This window comes from Myxine glutinosa, chromosome 3, assembly GCF_964187855.1.
Source record: "Myxine glutinosa chromosome 3, kmMyxGlut1.1, whole genome shotgun sequence".
Lineage (NCBI taxonomy): Eukaryota > Metazoa > Chordata > Myxini > Myxiniformes > Myxinidae > Myxine > Myxine glutinosa.
Genome location: NC_136263.1, coordinates 61,278,715 through 61,299,401, shown reverse-complemented (window position 1 = coordinate 61,299,401; position 20,687 = coordinate 61,278,715). Strand labels below are relative to the sequence as shown.

Here is a 20,687-nt window from a genome sequence, read left to right as displayed (position 1 = left end):
TGATGAAGACCAGTAAAAGCACAGGGCCCAGAACACTGCCTTGGGGAACTCCAGCCTGAACAGGAAGAGTAGATGAGAGAAACCCATTCAGGGCCACACGTTGACTACGACTGGAGAGGAAGTCCGCCAGCCATGCATGCAGATTTCCATTGATACCAAAGGAGGAGAGTTTGGTGAGCAGAGCGGGGTGCCAGACGGTATCGAAGGCACGTGATTGTCAAGGGAGACAGCTCTAATTTCCTGTTTGGCATTGAGGACCTCCATCCATTGTTTAGACAGCAGAAGCAGCATGTCCAGAGTAGAGTGACCTGGTCTGAAACCAAATTGATGATCAGAGATCAAGCCATTGGAGAAGAGGAAAGATTTCATATCCGAAGCAATGATGGATTCCATGACTTTGCTGATAATTGGGAGAAGGCTGATTGGTCTGTAGTTGCTAGGATCTGTTTTTGCACCTTTTTTGTGCAAAGCGGTGATGTTGGCTGATTTCCAAGCAGATGGCAGATGACCTTGAGCAAAAGAGAGGGTGAAGAGAACAGAGAGAGGGAGTGAAAGAGTGGAAGAACATGATTTTAGGACCCGTGGGCTGATGCCGTCAGGTCCAGTTGCAGAATCAGAGTTGACGGTTGACAGAAACTTTTCCACCTTGTCAGGAGGAAAGGACACAGAGTCCAGGAGCAGCTGAGTACGACTGGGTACGGTGGGTACAGAGAGGGATGGGTTTTGGACACAAGATTTAGAGGCAAACACAGAGTTGAGGCATTCAGCTTTTTCACGTGCGGAGTCAGCTGTGTAGCCGTTTGAGGTAAGGGAGGGGATGGAGGGGGAACAAACACCAGAAACAGATTTGACCAGACACCACCAGGATTTGGAAGAGGGAGACAGATAAGAGAGTTCGGTCTTGAGAACGGAGAGATATTATTTCCTGGCTCTCCTGAGGGTGGACACACACTTGTTTCGGGCTTTGTGAAAGGAAATGAGATTTCCTTCCGTTGGATTTAAATTTGACAACAAAATACTCCGTCGACGTCCATTTGGGTGTCACATGTGGACAAAAATGTTATGAAAGGTCAAACTTTGAAGGACGACAACTCGTTGGTTTGTTGTTGAGCCAAATGTGGGGTTTTTTTGGGGGGGTTTTTTGTATACAACATCGAGGCTCGTGTAAGAGCTAACATTAATGACCAAAAAAAACAGACACATACAACATCTAATAAAGGGAGCAGGAGACAAGATGGGGAGAGAGAGGGAAGCACACAAGTACAACAGTAGAGTACAGTGACATCGGGAGATCTGTGTGAGGGAGAAGGCTTGGGGGGAGGAGGCAAGGGAAGGGGGGTTACCAGGCAATATATGATGCAATACGTTTTCTACAGTTATTGCATCATATACAAATATCTACACATGTTCATATTAATGAAATACAATTACTAGAATTACCCAGAAAATACATTGGCAAAATTGTGGGTTGAAATTTAAAATCAAAATAAATACAGCATATGTGTACCACAATAATAATAATAATAAAAAATAATAAAAAAAATAAAATAATATGCTATGCCATACTGAAGAGAGCAACATTAGCAGGATTGGAGTATTACCATTTCCATAAGGCTGTAGCGAGTGATAGTAACGGACAAGGTAACCAAAGCTCCGGCAGTGACCTTATCTGTGTCCTCGTCGTCCAAAACTGTACACAGCGCATCACAAAGAACAACACTTCATCGTCTGGGAATAACACAAGGCTAACAACACAAGGCTAACAAAACAACCTTTTCTCTTGATGGTATTTAATATCGAATGCAGTACTTGCAAGTAAACTCTTATAATCGTTCCTATGTAATCAACTGTATTACTCACAGCACACGTATCACTCACAAGCAGTCGTTTCCTCCCTCACCTTTCAGCTCCCCATGCAGTGCCACACTTGGCATGGTCTGAAGCACCCGTGATATGGTCATCAACTTGTCAACATCGCAGTGATCGGTAAGGAGGGCCTGACGATCGGCTGAGCTGATCGACGCCAGTTCCCGCAGACCGCGCATGCCCTGTATGACCACGACAAGCACAAGCAGTTTCAGCTGCATAACACTCATCAAACTCAAACAATACTGGCAGCAGAACAGCAACAAAACTGGATGCAATCAGGAGTCAGTGAGATAAATAAAGAAATTAAGTTGAGAAAAAAATATGGTGGGAAGATTTCATTTTTCCAACAGTACACAATTATCTGATGGTTTGTCATGTTATAAAAGGGATACAGAAAGAACTAGAGAGTTCATAGAATACAAGCCTGCAGTCTTGAGAAAAAAGGACATGGGCAGGCTCTGCGAGCAGCAAATTTGATTGGTCGAAATTATGTAAAATGCCGTAATATTTTGTCGAATAACTACGAAACAAAAGTTTTTTGAAAAAAAAAATACATATAAATATATATATATAAATATATATATATATAAATAAATATATATAAAAATAAAAATATGTATAAATAAAAATATATATAAATAAAAATATGTATAAATAAAAATATATATAAATAAAAATATATATAAATAAATATATATATAAATAAATATATATATATATATAAATAAATATATATATATATATATACAGTCGTCCCTCTCTATATCGGGGTTCACTTTTCGCGGCTTCGGTACATCGCGGGTTTTTCTCGCTAGTATATGTAAAATTATATCGCGGATTTTTCGCTATATCGTGGGATTTTGCGGTATAAATGTATTTTTATATACTATTATTTTAAATATTTTTGTGGTAAAATAAGCATTTTCTAGCCTAAAAAATTAAAAAACGTAAAAAAATAAGAAAAATACAGTCATTAAAACATATTACAAGAAATAAAATACTGTACATAGTGTACAGTAGAAGAGTAGAAGAGTAGACAAAGAGACAAAGAGTCGTGCGTATGGAAAACGCAGATGCGGCAGCTTCCACTTGCGCTAGTTACCCACGTAATGGGTAACTGTAATGCTCTTTCTGGCTGTGCAGTACATTCATCATCGTCATCACCTTCATCGTCATCAGTACTGCACAGCTAATTCATCATCATCTTCATCACGCAAGTTGTAGTATCTTCAATGGTGAGTACCCATTAGAATTTTATATGTTGTTAAAATTACGTATCTTTAAGAGTGTAAAAAGTGTTTAAGAGTATAGCAGGTGTTTATAAGAGTATGGGAAAGGTTAATAAGAGTGTGAGAAAGGTTAATAAGAGTGTGGGAAAGGTTAATAAGAGTGTGGGGAGGGTCATAAAGCTTTAAAATATATATAAATAATAAAATAAAAATATGGTCGCTACTTCGCGGATTTTCGTCTATCGCGGGGGGTTCTGGAACGTAACCCCCACGATAAACGAGGGATGACTGTGTGTGTGTGTGTATATATATATATATATATATATATATATATATATATATATTGTTACAGACGCGGTGGTGGATGTTAGTTTACCGAGCGGTTTGGTATGACCACGTCTGCACAGGTTACCCGATTATACCCGAACGTTGACTAATCGCGCTACGCTAGGTCAATGAAGGAAAAGACACACGGCTGGGATTAAAATGACACGACACCAGGGATACGGTTCTCAAGACCTCCGGAGGAGGTTATATTAAGGCGGAAGGTTAGATTACAACTACAAGAGGGACATCATAGAAAGACAGGCACTTAGACACACTCTTATATTAACCCCAACAGACGACAGATAAACGGGACAAAAGGCTGACTCACACGGGGATTGATGGCAAGGAAAGCGGGTATTCGATGGCCAGCACAAGGTGCACCTTGTGCTCAGGGACAGGATCGACTCGGTCCGGTCCAGAGATGCAGGGAGGTCACAGCGCTCGGAGGTCACGTCTTGTCGTCTCAAGCTGGGGGCGCATCTCACCTCACATCCGGTAAGTCGCTGCGTATATCCGGCGGGGAGTGACACGCCCTCGGCTCGTTAGCTCCGCCCCAGATGGAATCGGCTCGTTGCTTCTCATTGGGTGCATGCGGGGGGGTTACCGGCTCCGCCCTTGACGAGGGGCTGACAGGGAGCCCCTTCGTGGTAACCCCGTGGAGCGCATGGTCATGGCGGCTAACCGAGCTGGTGGGAGGACGCACACTCCCCCCGCGCGCCGTGGTTGTAGTTGTTGTTGTAGCTGTAGTTGTTGTTGTTGTTGTTTGGGGAAGAAGATGGAAGGAGGTATGGGAAGGTCCTAAACTCTACTGGTGCCATATAATCACATTCTGGTGCAACGAAGAGTCAGAATTAATGGAAAGGAGTCCTTAACTGACATAGACTAAGAATAACTAGCAAGATGTCTGAAAGTTGTCTACGTGAGATGCGGTGGACCTGGGCACGACATTTAATGGGGGAAAAAGGGGAAGGTCGGTTCTACAGAGTGTTGTTTACAGACAATGGGACTAGGGAATGGGGGATTGGGGATAGTTGGGGAGTATTGGGGAAATAGGGGAATATTTACAAGCGGATATGGAGGCCAAATTCCATATTCGCAACAATATATATATATATATATATATATATATATATATATATATATATATATATATATATATATATATATATATATATATATATATACAGTGAACCCTCGTTTATCGCGGGGGTTACGTTCCAGAACCCCCCGCGATAAACGAAAATCCGCGAAGTAGCGACCATATTTTTTTTTTTTTTTTTTTTATATTTTAAAGCATTATGAACTCCCCACACTCTTATTAACCTTTCCCATACTCTTATAAACACTTCCTATACTCTTAAACACTTTTTACACTCTTAAACATACGTAATTTTAACAACATATAAAATTCTAATGGGTACTCACCATTGAAGATACTGTAGCTACCCATGGGTTCCCCAAGCAAGACCAGCATCAGAATCTCCTTGCTCCAGCCGGTGACGTCACCGGCGGGGATTCCCGGCGCGAGAGTGGCTGGTCACGTGACCGCTAAAGCGTGCCGCGCTTTGCGGGTATAATCAGCTACACCTGTTGATCACGTGACCACCGATTCACCGAAGCACGCCACGCTTGAGAGGCGTGGCTTTCGGTTTCTGGTTGTGCTTTATAATGCAGCCCGATAAATGGGCTTTTCAGTGTTCCCGAGTTGGTTTTGAGAATAAATATCTTCTCGGACGAGTTTGTGTCTTGCCCGTCATTTCGTCCGTATCAAGCAAGAGCCCCGGCTCTTCAATACTACAACTTGCGTGATGAAGATGATGATGAATTAGCTGTGCAGTACTGATGACGATGAAGGTGATGACGATGATGAATGTACTGGCGTTTTCCATACGCACGACTCTTTGTCTACCCTTCTACTGTACACTATGTACAGTATTTTATTTCTTGTAATATGTTTTAAATACTGTATTTTTCTTATTTCTTTACGTTTTTTAATTTTTTAGGCTAGAAAATGCTTATTTTACCACAAAAATATTTAAAATAATAGTATATAAAAATACATTTATACCGCAAAATCCCGCGATATAGCGAAAAATCCGCGATATAATTTTACATATACTAGCGAGAAAAAACCGCGATGTACCGAATCCGCGAAAAGTGAACCGCGATATAGCGAGGGATGACTGTATATATATATATATATATATATATATATATATATATTGTTGCGGATCTCTAACGTTGGCCTCCCACTTATCAAGGGGGGATTAATCCCCTTGTCTTGTTACGAGCCGACGCGATCCCGGGGCTATCACGTTCCTTCCAGTCCGTGTTAAATAGGGTTGTAAGCCGAATTAGTCTTATTACCTAAGTACCAACACCGGCCGTGAAGCAAGGAAATAACCCCACCCGAACCACGGCGTTAGTGGACACGCCGAGCGAAAGCGAGCCGCAATTCGGGCCGTTAACGGGAACGAACCCGATTGGAGCGGTTCTTAATCGTGCCACGCTTACCCAATGGAGAAATCACTAAGACGGTCGAATTAAGAGGAAAAACAGGAAGAACAAGGATTTATTTACAATTGTATGGGAAGGACGAGAAGTACACACTTGTACGAGGAAGAAAAGCAATGTACAGGGAAGAGGAAGAAGCAGATACACAGGGCAGCCTTATACAATAGTCTTATACTTATCCCCTGGACACGGGCCCACTCGCACTCAGACTCAGACTTAGACGGGGTTTGTCGATGGTCGGGTTGAGGGTCCACCGATGGCGTCCACAGCTCGCTCCGGTCCCCGACTCGTACCACGAAGCAGCTGGTGATGGTAGACGGCAGGCGGCAGGCGAGATTGCCGTGTGTCGGTGGCGCGGATCGGACAGTTATGCTGGGGGGAAGGTATGCTGGTGAATATACTGCATACGTAATAGTTGTACCGGCGCCTTTATACGCGCTCCCGGTATCGCTATGTACAATGCGCCACTTCCCCAATGATGTCACCAAAGCGCCTTTCCCAATTCTTCTACACGAATGCCAAGCATGACAATCCTTTCACACGAGTCCTTCAATACTGGCGCCTTCCACAAAAGTCCTCTGATGTGCTTAAGTCCTTCTGTAATGAGCGCTGCTGCGTAAGTCCTCTCGTAATGCGTGCCGCCGCGTCAGTCCTTTAGAGGGCTTTGCGCTCGCGGTTATATAGTGCCGCTTCGCGAACCCTCTCGAATCTCTAGCCACACCCTGTCAGGCGATGTCGCCTCAGCCCTGATTGGTTGTTGAGGTCTTACCGGCTCCGCCCTTGATGGCTGCCTGATGTGGCCACACCCCCACCCTGGCGTTCCGCCCCCTTTTCGGGCCTTACCTCGTGGCATTTGCCTGGTTTGAGCGAGCAACTGGCAGCTAACGCTGCCGGCCCAACGCGAGGGGCAATGGGGTGCAGACAGGATGGTGTGCAATGGAGTCGATTGGAGGGAGGCTGCAAAATGAACGGGGCCTACTCTTATTTGTTTTACACAACGCAGATGGCAACTATTGGAAATGGCCTTATCTCACATATACTAAGAAATAACTAACGTTCTAAGGTGACCTACGTGTTGCATGTGGCCTAACTATGGGGTGCAACCTTTAACCTTTAATGATGTTACCTGTTTGGGTTCTCAAAACCGCAACACTGCACCCCTCATTTCGCCAGCTTCATCCCTGAGCCGAACCACATACCAGTGAGGACGGCCGGCTTCAAGCAAGGGTCAGGACTACCTTTTAAGTTAGTGTGACACTCAGGTGTGGTTTTCCCTCTACATTTACTCTGACACCCTGTGTGCGACAGTTTTAAACACTAGATATGTCCCACCTGCTGCATTGTGTACTATCTAACTGACTCACGCCCACAATTAACCAAATTACGGAATTATTCTCAAACTACACATAAAGCCGATGGGGAGCATGCTATTTACAAGACTTCTACTATTTACAATACTACAACCCAGGACCTGTCTTTTGTGGGAAGAGAGAAGGATTTTTGAAAAGAGGAAACACCGAATGCACTGCACTGCACCAATATACCACACACCCATATGCACACAAATAAAAAAAATGCACAAAAAGCACCATCACCAAAACAAAATGCACAATCATCACATTTCAAAATTAATAAATGATGTCTTGTGCTTGGTTGGCTGCTGGGCTGTGACGTCCTCTTGCTTCATGTTCTTCGGTGTGCCATCGTCTAAACCTGAGATTTTCTTTTCCTGGCACACCGGAGGAATTTAATAAAAAGTGCACAAACCGTGTCCACTTTTTATTTTGGCCAGCAGGGCCAGCTTAGGTGGTCCGACTGCATGGCATGTGCGCCACTTAAGAACAGTGGTCCGCAAGTACGATGCTGCTGGCAGCAATGGTCTGCCCCAACAAAGGTGCCAGGACACAGAACGTGTGGTCCATATGGTGTACTGGTGCAGGCGGCAGGCAGCAGGGTGCAGCGCAAAGGTGTGGCCGCACCGCTCAGGACACCTGCACACTCCCCTCAACAAAAGACCATGGGTCCATGGGTGGGGAGGAAAGACAAGCAGAGGGTAGCGGGGGAAAGGGCGCAAGGGTACACGTCAAAACAAGGTATTGCGACATGAGGGGCGCGGGAGAGCGAGCGGAGAAAGCTCGTCCCTAGCCGTACGTGACCCCCCCCCCCCCATGTCAACCTACTCTACCCTTGCCCCTCCCCATATTTACACAATTTACAAATTCGTCTCTACCGTCTCGTCTCCCATATCTTCCCCTCAACCAAATTCGTCCCCAATCCCTCCCAAGAAGGAAGGGATGGAATAAACACAATGTCTCACCCACGTCATGATGCGTCTTTCCATCCAAATCGTTCGCAAAACCTGGTGTGGAGTCCTGTCACCTTGGTGAGTGGATGTGGATGGTGCGAAGAGATTTCATCCCAACTATCCTTCTAATTGACATTAACTCAGTTACACTACCCGGGGTCTTGCCCTGCCAACACAATTGGCCACTTTGCACGATGTGGTTCTAAAAACCAATTCCCATTGACCATCCTGTGGTGCTCTTCCAAATTTGGGGTCTCACTCCCCCCATTTTTCAATACTGTGCCCTCGCACAATTTTGGGGCTGTGTCGTGTGGATCTACCAGCAGGTCTACCTACCTGCGCACCTCCGCCACTGGAGTCACCACCCGAGCTTGCCTAGCTCCTCAACTACCCTAACCTGGGGAAGGCCCTCCTGGCTCTCTCACCCCGTGATGCCCTCTCTGGCATTGGGCTACCCGGGTCCTCTCCTCGGATCCTCGGGCCCCACTGACCTCTACACTAACCCTAACTGGCTCCCAGAGCCTACCTGTGGCCTCACCTGGCCGACAGACTACCAGTGGCGGAGTGCCCATTTAACCATACTCACTAACAGGCTCACACGCCCAGCCATTCCACTTACTCATGCACCCCTCAAAGCAACAACTTGCTACTACTCGCACCACAGATGTCAATATCCAACAATTTACCTACTCCCTCTACCTAACTTTAACCTACCCTCCCCGGGTATTTGTGAAGGGGTCCATCTTCCCCCATCCACTCCTTCGCACCATGCACTCCACACCATTCATCCCACACACCATTTACTCCACACCATTTATTTCACACCACTCAGTATTCTCACTTGCACCCCATGCAAGCCAATCACTCAATACACTTACACTTGTCCACAATACTTCTTTTTCTTTGTCTTTCTCTGTGACTGACACACACACACACACACACACACACACACACACACACACACACACACACACACACACACACACACACACACACACACACACACACACACACACACACACACACACACACACACACACACACACACACACACACACACACACACACACACACACACACCATTCTCGAGCAATGCCTCATTTGCTCACTCTCACCACAAAGACTCCCATTCTCAATTCCTCATTTGCGACTAAAGCGCATCCTCCTACTCACACCCAATTCCTTCACACTACTACATACACACAGCATCATCTACCGAGCTACTTCCCTCTAATACTGGTGCTTTCTCCGTCTTCCCTTTACACTAAGCACATCCCTCGTCATCATCAACCATCTAATCTGACAACGTCCCCTCTACCGGTACAAAAGTCACTACTTAAATCTCGGTCTCCTAAAGTCACTTCTAAGTCCCTAACAATTATCCTAGCCCGCCCTGGCTAGTTCTCACTGCCAAACCCCATCATCTATAGCTCCTTTGCCCCAAAAGTGAAGTGAATGGTAATGCTACCATTCGCCATCACCAATGCCATTTGTCCACTAACTACGAGCCTCTCGGGGTGGAAATACATTTTCATAGCTCGGCTTCGAAAAGCCGAGCAATGCATACTGGTGGCCTGTCTCCTGTTGGTTGGGTCCGTCCGGAATTTTCGATTCTGGGGAGGAGGCATACTTGGACCGAGGTTCCAGGCGCCATCTCGGTGCAGAGCCTTCCGGTCTCCGCCACGATGACCCAACCTCCCCCGGTCGGAGCACCGCACCCACCAGGGGGCGAAGGTCCGACCTGGCCTACCTCCCCCGGAATCGTGCCGTTCGCCTTTACGATGCGGCACCGACCACACAGGGCGGAGCCCGGCCCGAATCGTGCACGCTGCCGCGGCAACGATCCACGCCGGCTCCCGCAGCACACAAAGAACACCACGCCCCGAGAGCTCGTGTCGGCTGTACGTCGGCCGAAACGCTGCCCCGGTCTGCGTCGATGCTCGAATCGCATTCTCACACCATGCGACCCTTTCCATACTCACACATCCAGGTGTCTCCATACACTCCGTTATTGCACTTTCTCTTGCACACCACCCAGGCGCACTCATGCCGTTCGCACACTTCATTAACACACATCCTCGCGCACATCCTTGCGCACTCCTACCATTCGCACACTCTGTTACACACTTCTCTGTTACACGCTCCGTAACACAACTTTCTTCCCCGCACTCCTCTCGTGCACTCTCCCCCGTTACGTACTACGTAACCATCACGGGTGTGCACTCTATTGTACACCCAATCACCCGCTCCGGTGTGCATCCCCACACACTCTCTCCATCCATCTCTGGTGTGCATCCTCGCACACTCTCTGTGACACACTGTGGTGTGCATCCTCGCACACTCTCCACAACCATCGCACACTCTATCACACTCCGTTTCACACTCTTCCCACATACACTCCGTTATACATTCTTCTTCGCACTCTGTAACACACTCACACTCCGGCGCCGGTCGCACACGCGCGCCATTCGCCTTCACACAGCGCACCACGGACCTTCCACAAGCACCCGGGTGACGTCGGGATCCCAAGCGCGCGAAAAATCCTTTCGCGCCAAACACTTTCGCGCCATACACAGCCCTACTTACCTTCGTGATCCTCCTCTCCTGCACCAACTGCAAACTTCCATTGGGGTTAGGCGGCACGACATCACAATGCGAATGCAGACTTTGAATGCATTCCATTTCTTTCTTCGATAATTCCTCTATACCTGCCGTCTCCTGAACCCCAATTTAAACTATAATTATTTCATTTTCTTTTTCCTCGACGACCGCCAGCGCTAATAAAATTTTCTCTTCTACTTCGGCGGTCGTCGGCTTTTCCACACCCCGTATCGCGATTTCTACCCCGGTCCACCCGGCTGTGCTTGGCTCAACCTCGCTTTCCCCGCGTTCCTCAAGTCGCGCTACCCCGTCGCATACCAGTGTGCCTTTCCCGCTCGACCTGCGGTCTATGTCCTTCCCCATTTTTTTTTATTTGGCCACCTATTCTATTTTCTTTTTGTATACTGAATCGAGGCTCGTGAAAGAGCTGACATTTACTTCACAAACAAATCAACCAGACAAACAAAATATATAAAAAGAGGGAGCGGAAGACAAGAGAAGGGGAAGCACACAAACACTTGAGAGCACACAACATTTAAGAGCAGGGAGATGTGTGGGAGGGAGAGGGCTTGGGGGGAGGAGGTGTGGGAAGGGGGGGGGGGAGGAGGCGTGGGAAGGGGGGGGGGGTGGGAGAAGTATAAAACACAAGGACTACCACACCCTTTAAACCCGTCTTTCATCCCTTTCATTCGATTCTCTTTGGTGCCCATCCTGTTTTCCAACCCCGTTAACCCCTCGTTCATTTCTCCCATTTGGCCACCCACGTCCTTCAATTGGCCCCCCAATTTGCTTTCTAATCCCACCAATTTGCTTTCTAATCCCCCCAATTTGCTTTCTAATCCCCCAATTTGACTTCCCAATTGCTCTCCCTGAGCTTTCATATCGTCCCTGGTACCCCTTGCTTCATCCCTCATCTGATCCAATTGTTCTCCCATTCTATTTTCCAATCGCTCACTGTTCTTTTCCATCATTCGCTCACTTCGAGCATTCATCCTATGCTCTAACTATCATACAAGCGCTGAATTGTGCCATAAGGACTTGCAGGTCCACAACCCCTACTTGCGCAGCGGGCGCGGCCCTCGCCACCATGTGCGAGGCGCCGCCATTTTGTTCGCCTGCCACCCCTACCTACTGCTGCACCCTCATCAATGTCCTCTTCCATTTCTCCTAATTGTCCCAATTCTTCCCGGGGGTCCTGGGTCGATTCTAACTCCTCCTCATCTACCCCCACCGGCATTCGACCGCCTTGGTTATCCATGGCACGATTTAATTTAGGTGTTACTACAATTTCGGCCGCTCGTAATTTTGAGTGCGTTAAGCGCACTTCGGGTCAAATCCCACTCCTGACACCAATTGTTGCGGATCTCAGAACGTCGGCCTCCCCCTTATCAAGGGGGGATTAATCCCCTTGTCCTTTTTACTAGCCGACGCGATCCGGGGCTATCACGTTCCTTCCGGTCGGTGTTAAATAGGGTTGTAAGCCGAATTAGTCTTATTACCTAAGTACTAACACCGGCCGTGAAACAAGGAAATAACCCCACCCGAACCACGGCGTTAGTGGACACGCCGAGCGATTAGCGAGCCGCGATTCGGGCCGTGAACAGGTACTAAACCCGATTCGAGCGGTTGTCAATCGTGCCATGCTTACCCAATGGAGAAATCACTAAGACGGTCAAATTAAGAGGAAAACAGGAAGAACAAGGAATTTATTTACAATTGTATGGGCAGGACGAGAAGTACACACTTTGTACAAAGAAGAGGAAGAAAAGCAATGTACAGGGAAGAGGAAGAAGCAGATACACAGGGCAGCCTTATACTGTCTTATACTTATCCCCTGGACACGGGCCCGTTCGCACTCACTCACTCTCAGACTCACTCACACGGGGTTGTACATGGTCGGGTTGAGGGTCCACCGAAGGCGTCCACAGCTCGATCCGGTCCCCGACTCGTACCACGAAGCAGCTGGTGATGGTAGACGGCAGACGGCAGGCGAGATCGCCGCGTGTCGGTGGCGCGGATCGGACAGTTATACTGGGGGGAAGGTAGGCTGGCGATTATATTGCGTATGTAATAGTTGTACCGGCGCCTTTATACGCGCTCCCGGTATCGCTATGTACAATGCGCCAGTGCACCACTCCCCCAATGATGTCACCAAAGCGCTTTCCCAATTCTTCTGCACGAATGCCAAGCGTGACAATCCTTTCACACGAGTCCTTCAATACTGGCGCCTTCCACAAAAGTCCTCTGATGCACTTAAGTCCTTCTGTAATGAGCGCTGCTGCGTAAGTCCTCTCGTAATGCGTGCCGCTGCGTCAGTCCTTCAGAGGGCTTTGCGCTCGCGGTTATATAGCGCCGCTTCGCGAACCCTCTCGAATCTCTAGCCACACCCTGGCAGGCGATGTGGCCTCAGCCCTGATTGGTTGTTGAGGTCTTACCGGCTCCGCCCTTGATGGCTGCCTGACATGGCCACACCCCCACCCTGGCGTTCCGCCCCCTTTTCGGGCCTTACCTCGTGGCATTTGGCTGGTTTGAGTGAGCAACTGGCAGCTAACGCTGCCGGCCCAAAGCGAGGGGCAATGGGGTGCAGACAGGATGGTGTGCAATGGAGTCGATTGGAGGGAGGCTGCAAAATGAACGGGGCCTACTCTTATTTGTTTTCCACAACGCAGATGCAACTATTGGAAATGGCCTTATCTCACATATACTAAGAAATAACTAACGTTCTAAGGTGACCTACATGTTGCATGTGGCCTAACTATGGGCTGCAACCTTGAACCTTTAATGATGTTACCTGTGTGGGTTCTCAAAACCGCAACAATATATATATATATAAACAAACTCCTTTTTATCAAAGGCAAATTTTAAAATGCGTTTGCAATTAAAACGGACCTTGCGAACTGAAAGGTGACGAGCAAAGTCTTGCGAGAGGAAAGGCAGCTGGAGAAGAGGTGAACTGTTATCCCACTGGGACTGGACGATCATCTGAGATACCCTCATAATTGATTCGATCGTCTGCAGGGGCACGGTGTCCGACGATGCTGGAAGGGCAGGTATCACAGATGATGTGAGGGTGTCAGAGAAGCTTTACCAGGAGGAAATATCAAAACAAGAAAGGAAAAGAGCATGCAAAGGTCAAACCATTGAACTGAAAGTGATGCAAAGCAAAAGTGATAGCTATTTAACTAAATTCTCCTCAGAAAACGGCTCCAGGAAGCCAAGCGTCCCTGGGCAACCATTTTGTGGCATCGAGGTCAAGGGCGGATGAAGAAACCTTACCTCCTCTGTACTTGGCAGCTTGGTTGAGTTGCCAAGCAATAGACACCATCTCCTGGAGTAGCGCAGGGGACAGCGCCACGACAAACCTGCGGTCTATCAGAGAGAATGTTACAAAGGGGTAATGATGAGAAAGTTGAACAATTCAGGAGCTGGCAGATGGAGTCCATGAGGATCCAAATAAAGTAAGACGATTGTATGAACATGAGAGCAAACTAGAGTAAGGTGGGTAGCAAATGCGATGGGAATTTTTTTATGGCTACCCAAAAATGGGTCAGAGGGTATAAGGAGGTATATTGTACCTTGCTCAAGTGTGGTTGGGTTGAGAGGGAGGCGAGCGAGGTGAGCAAGCAACAGTGCACGAGCTTTGATACTGTACGGGTAGCACAACGGAGGGTCCCGACCCCCTTCGCCAACACCACCCAAAGCCTTGATCAGCTGGTGGACACAAGGAAAGTTCACAATTAATAGAAACTTGTGCTGTTTCAGACTGTCGCAAATTCATTACAAGCAACCCGTAAACAGTATCGAGTTCAGTGCGTAATTAACGCCGGTATACCTAGGATGTGATACAGAATTAATTATTTTTTATTAAATATGACATGTTTGAGGTGAGATGTTGATTGTAAAAGGTGAGCAAAGTAAAAGGTGACAAGTTATAATATTTTAGTTAGATGTTGCAGCCTGTGGAAAAATTCACAAACTCCTTCCGGATATGACATGATCTTGAAGTATCGAGCACTTCCTGGCTTCTTCTAGCTAAAGAACCATTTTGTATTCACGAGTCGTTTCCAAGAGGGGGATGGGTGGGGATGCCTTTTGAAATTTTCATGAGCTGTGTATACAAGTGGCAGAACAGAGCTTGGAGGGAGCGAGCCTAGAGAAGAGCCAGTCACCATTGGCTTTGCTGTGTACGGCACCATGCAGGTGTGTTCGTGTATCGCTTCAAGTGCAAGGTGGTCGTTAAGGTTTGACAAACCTGTGGAATCTCCGTGTCATCCTGAGGCCGTGTTGGAGCAGCTTTGTTGTAATACGGACAAAACTCGGATGCAGCAGCAAGGAGACACAGAACTCCTGCAGCAAAACAGCCAGCACGTAATCTCCATTGTGGTCTCAATCTCTCCGTAATCAATCTTTGTCAACTAGTCCAACCGCTGTCCGACTCCCATCAAACCCATAATGGATGTACAGACTTCTTTTATAGTCTATCATAGCAGAGGCCTGGTAGAAGGAGCACTTGTTGTAAGATGAGCACTTTTGATGCACAATCTCGTTTTAACACACAAATTTGAACTAAATATACAACAAACACAATAACAGGCATTTTAAGGCCATTTTCCCTGCCAGAGCGGGGGTTAGCCTTGCAGGCCCCATGACAATCTTCTCTATTTTGCCCTATTTTCTGCATCTCCCCTCGTTAACCCCCTTGCCCGCATTTCTTCTTCCACCATCTTTAGCCAAGTCTTTCTCGGTCTTTCCCGTCCTCTACTTCCTTCTACATTCATTTCCATCACTCTTCTCAACCAGTCACTTTCATCCTTCCTCAACACATGACCAAACCATCTCAACCTGTTCCTCTTCACAGCATCAATCACAGGCTCTATTCCCATCATCTTTCGCAATTCATCATTTGTCTTCCTCTCTCTCTCGACGATACTCCACACATCCACCGAACCATTCACATTTCCACCCTTTCCAGCCTTCGTTGCTGCTCTACGTTCATTACCCATGTCTCGCTCCTATAAATCATAACACTTCTCACACATGCAGCATACACCTTTCCCTTCAGCTTCAACGACACTCCCCTCCTCGTCAGCACGCCACTCAGTTCCCGAAACTTCTTCCATGCACATCTCACTCTAGCAACCGTTGCCGAGTCTGATCCACCTTCTCCATTCAGCATGTCTCCGAGGTAGCAAAATGTTTTCACACCTTCCAGCTTCACGCCGTCTCCAAGATCCAACTCAACATTTCCTCCATCTGCAGCTCCCTCTGTGCACACCTTACATTTGAATGTAGCTGCCACACTGGTTAATGACCCTCTCAAACCACTACATTTTTGATGAACCCACTCAGCGCACATTGTACATTGAATGGAGTTCACTCCGACACCCTTCCTGCACACAGCACACGGCCTCTTCCCAGTTCTTTCCACCTCACCACATGCTTTACCACTTGCCATCACCTTCGTCTTTCCGATAATCACCTTCAGACCTTTTGTCTCCATACATTCCTTCCACTTGTTCTCAATATAACGATGTCTTCTAATGATGTCTTCTAATTCTAATGAAATCTTGTCCAACTCAATATAACAAACAGAAAAATGTTTATGTTTTTTAACTTTAAAATAATGTAGACATTGTGGACAAATGAAGTAAAACTCTCCATTGAAGGTCATTAATTATGCATGATGATGGCCAAAACGGAACTGGAAGTCGAACCATACAAATAGATTTTTCAGGGGGAGAGGATGGATGGCAATGTGATGCGACTTTCAGGGGGAGAGGATGGGTGGCAATGTGATGTGACATTCAGGGGGAGAGGATGGGTGCAATGTGATGCGACTTTCAGGGGGAGAGGATGGGTGGCAATGTGGTGTGACTTTCAGGGGGAGAGGATGGGTGGCAATGTGATGTGACATTCAGGGGGAGAGGATGGGTGCAATGTGATGCGACTTTCAGGGGGAGAGGATGGATGGCAATGTGGTGTGACTTTCAGGGGGAAAGGATGGGTGGCAATGTGGTGTGACTTTCAGGGGGAAAGGATGGGTGGCAATGTGGTGTGACTTTCAGGGGGAGAGGATGGGTGGCAATGTGATGTGACGTTCAGGGGGAGAGGATGGGTGGCAATGTGATGTGACATTCAGGGGGAGAGGATGGGTGCAATGTGATGCGACTTTCAGGGGGAGAGGATGGGTGGCAATGTGGTGTGACTTTCAGGGGGAGAGGATGGGTGGCAATGTGGTGTGACTTTCAGGGGGAGAGGATGGGTGGCAATGTGATGTGACGTTCAGGGGGAGAGGATGGGTGGCAATGTGATGTGACTTTCAGGGGGAGAGGATGGGTGGCAATGTGATGTGACTTTCAGGGGGAGAGGATGGGTGACAATGTGATGTGACTTTCAGGGGAAGAGCATGGGTGGCAATGTGGTGTGACTTTCAGGGGGAAAGGATGGGTGGCAATGTGGTGTGACTTTCAGGGGGAGAGGATGGGTGGCAATGTGATGTGACATTCAGGGGGAGAGGATGGGTGCAATGTGATGCGACTTTCAGGGGGAGAGGATGGGTGGCAATGTGGTGTGACTTTCAGGGGGAGAGGATGGGTGGCAATGTGATGTGACATTCAGGGGGAGAGGATGGGTGCAATGTGATGCGACTTTCAGGGGGAGAGGATGGATGGCAATGTGGTGTGACTTTCAGGGGGAAAGGATGGGTGGCAATGTGGTGTGACTTTCAGGGGGAGAGGATGGGTGGCAATGTGATGTGACGTTCAGGGGGAGAGGATGGGTGGCAATGTGATGTGACATTCAGGGGGAGAGGATGGGTGCAATGTGATGCGACTTTCAGGGGGAGAGGATGGATGGCAATGTGGTGTGACTTTCAGGGGGGAAGGATGGGTGGCAATGTGGTGTGACTTTCAGGGGGAGAGGATGGGTGGCAATGTGATGTGACGTTCAGGGGGAGAGGATGGGTGGCAATGTGATGTGACTTTCAGGGGGAGAGGATGGGTGGCAATGTGATGTGACTTTCAGGGGGAGAGGATGGGTGGCAATGTGATGTGACTTTCAGGGGAAGAGCATGGGTGGCAATGTGATGTGACTTTCAGGGGGAGAGGAAAGTAACACCTTTCGTAAAGTTAACGGGCCCACACACTGGATCCGGGGTACAAGCAATTGTTGCCTGGCAACTTGCGCTCGACATGCTTCCTCCATATAAAAGAACCAATGTGCCACGAGCACCCGTTTTTGCTGTCGCAGAGTCACTCTCGCTTCCTTTCTCTTCAGGTCAGATCGCTTATCTCTAATTTGCTTTGGCATCTTCCCTGGAAGCTTACTAGCCAGCAATTTATTAATGTCAGGCCGGTCCACATATGCCCTTGTCCACCGAATCAGTGTGGCAATCTCTTCAGATGCCCAAGCCACACCCTGACCCATTCCCCTTCCAACAGTATTACCTTCATGTACTCTGGGCCGTCCAGTCCTGGCACATGCGCCCGCTATCCTGTCCCTATTCCTTTTGTCAGGGTGCTTCTGCCTGTCATGCTGTGAGCTTATTTGTATCCGAGCCGTCGTGAAGCCAGCGGGGCACAAGGAACACGGGAATGGGAGCGATGATGTCGATGCTGACGCGCTGGCTGAGGGGACGCCTTTGTTACATTTGGGGATGTGGCACAACAGCGCATGAAGGGAATGGGAAGCAAATGTACAGGATGAACAGCGACAAAGCAGGGGGCTACGCGGGTGCGCCCTAATGATGTGACGACGCATTTCCGTGAGGTCGCTGAATCCCGCGGCACAGATGCAAACATAGGTGTCGGTAGGGTAGACAATGAGGATGCTTTCGGGACAGATGGGTTGGACAGGTAGCTCAGGAGGCGGCACAACAACAGGGGATGATATTGACACAGACGGAGGAGCCGCGCTGGGGTCACAACGGTCGACGACCTTGCCCGGGCACTCAGGGATATGCAACAGCAAATCACGGGGCTGCCGTCTCGCATTAAAACCGCATACCGTACAACGACATGAAAGCTTCTTATTCCTATGGTCGAGGGCAAAGTGCCTTTCCATCTCCCCTAAAACATTCAAAGTCAAACCACAAGGACACACAAACTGCTCACAAGGGTAGGTAAAATCAATTTCTATATATACAAAGGCAGCCTCATCCATTTCCTTAATCTCAGCCTCTGAACACTCAGTCCAGTGCCTACCATTCAGGATGTTGGCTTACCATTCTCAGGTGGCAATATGATGTGACTTTCAGGGGGAGAGGATGGGTGGGAATATGATGTGACTTTCATGGGAACATGATGGGTGGCAATGTGATGTGATTTTCAGGTGGTGAGATGGATGGCAATATGATGTGACTTTCAGGGGGAGAGGATGGGTGGCAATGGCATTTTTTGTGGAGTATCGTTGAGAGAGGGGAAAACAAATGATGAATTGCGAAAGATGATGGGAATAGAGCCTGTGATTGATGCTGTGAAGAGGAACAGGTTGAGATGGTTTGGTCATGTGTTGAGGAAGGATGAAAGTGACTGGTTGAGAAGAGTGATGGAAATGAATGTAGAAGGAAGTAGAGGACGGGGAAGACCGAGAAAGACTTGGCTAAAGATGGTGGAAGAAGAAATGCGGGCAAGGGGGTTAACAAGGAGAGATGCAGAAAATAGGGCAAAATGGAGAAGATCGTCATGGGGACCGCAAGGCTAACCCCCGCTCTAGCAGGGAAAATGGCCTTAAAATGCATGTTGTTGTTGTTGTTGTTGTCCCAGAAAACCTCGCCATTCATCTGGTAAAATCTGGTAGTAGTTAAAATATGTTGGCAATGTTTAAAAAAAAAAAAATCATGTCCCTTGTCCTAGTTTAAAAAAAAGTAAATGTATATTTCAATCTAGACAATAAGAAGCCAATCAAAGTCAGAAAGTAGAGTCCACAAACCATTTCCAACATTGCAAATACAACCTGAACACAATGGAAAATTACATACAAGATACAAATAAGCAAAGTTGTTTTTATTAAAATGGGTCAAAAATAAAACAGCACGCAAAACGTGCTGTGAGAAACGTGAGGCAAACGTACTCTTAGGTGAGAGCATACGATGACGGTTGAGGTGGAAAACAAAGAGCTGCGTGGTGGAGAGCAGTATTTGATCCCCAGTGTACCGCATTGACCTGTACCACCACGTACCCTTGGGAGACACATAGAAAGAGTTCACCACAAACAATTCATTCTTGCTTGGCAGAGCAAAGGGAAGGACAAAGAGCAGAACGTAGGTTGGTCGTAGGAATAACGAGACAAGTGAAAGATGATGATAATCTGGTTTAAAGCTCAAGTGTTACGTGGTCCCCTCGGTGAATACCTGGTCTCGGTGACCCCCGGACCGTGAGAGGAACTTCGCCAGAAAGCTGTATTATATATGCGCTTTCGCCACGCAATCCATATGAATTTCACCCAAGAGACAACTGATGTTCAAGGATATATTTCAATGGTAATGATACCATACAATTTCAATGACACAACCACGGAGATTTTCCCCGAGCCATCAACAATACACAACCATCAACAATTCCCAATCCACAATCAATTCCCTATGATTAAGATGGCCATCTTATATATGTGTGTCCCGGTGAGTACTCACGACCCCCTTTTGGTCTCGGTCCCGCACAATGTCTCTGGGCTCCTCCTGACCAAGATGATGGTCGGCGTCGCCGCACTCGGGCGGTTGAACGAACCCCGGGTGGACGTGTTTCCACCGGGCAGGTATCGTACCGCTACCAGGCACCCCGGCTGCAGCCCCTCGTGGCCACGCGAAGCGGGTACGGGAAAGCAAGCCAAAAAGCCCCACGCCGCTT

General features: G+C 47.7%; 1 protein-coding gene across 7 annotated transcripts in view; it reads right to left on the bottom strand.

The window, feature by feature from the left end:
* SEC63 (SEC63 protein translocation regulator) overlaps window positions 1–20,687 on the bottom strand; it is a 166,882-nt gene that overhangs the window by 17,257 nt on the left and 128,938 nt on the right. For all 7 annotated transcript variants that reach the window (XM_078774089.1, XM_068101665.2, XM_078774086.1 and 4 more), the window contains 7 exons: window positions 19,915–20,023; window positions 15,098–15,192; window positions 14,421–14,556; window positions 14,122–14,214; window positions 13,735–13,883; window positions 1,901–2,048; window positions 1,602–1,690 (listed from right to left, as the gene is read on the bottom strand). In XM_078774089.1, the coding sequence (XP_078630215.1) occupies window positions 1,602–1,690; window positions 1,901–2,048; window positions 13,735–13,883; window positions 14,122–14,214; window positions 14,421–14,556; window positions 15,098–15,192; window positions 19,915–20,023 (819 nt within the window). The remainder of the gene's footprint in view (window positions 1–1,601; window positions 1,691–1,900; window positions 2,049–13,734; window positions 13,884–14,121; window positions 14,215–14,420; window positions 14,557–15,097; window positions 15,193–19,914; window positions 20,024–20,687) is intronic.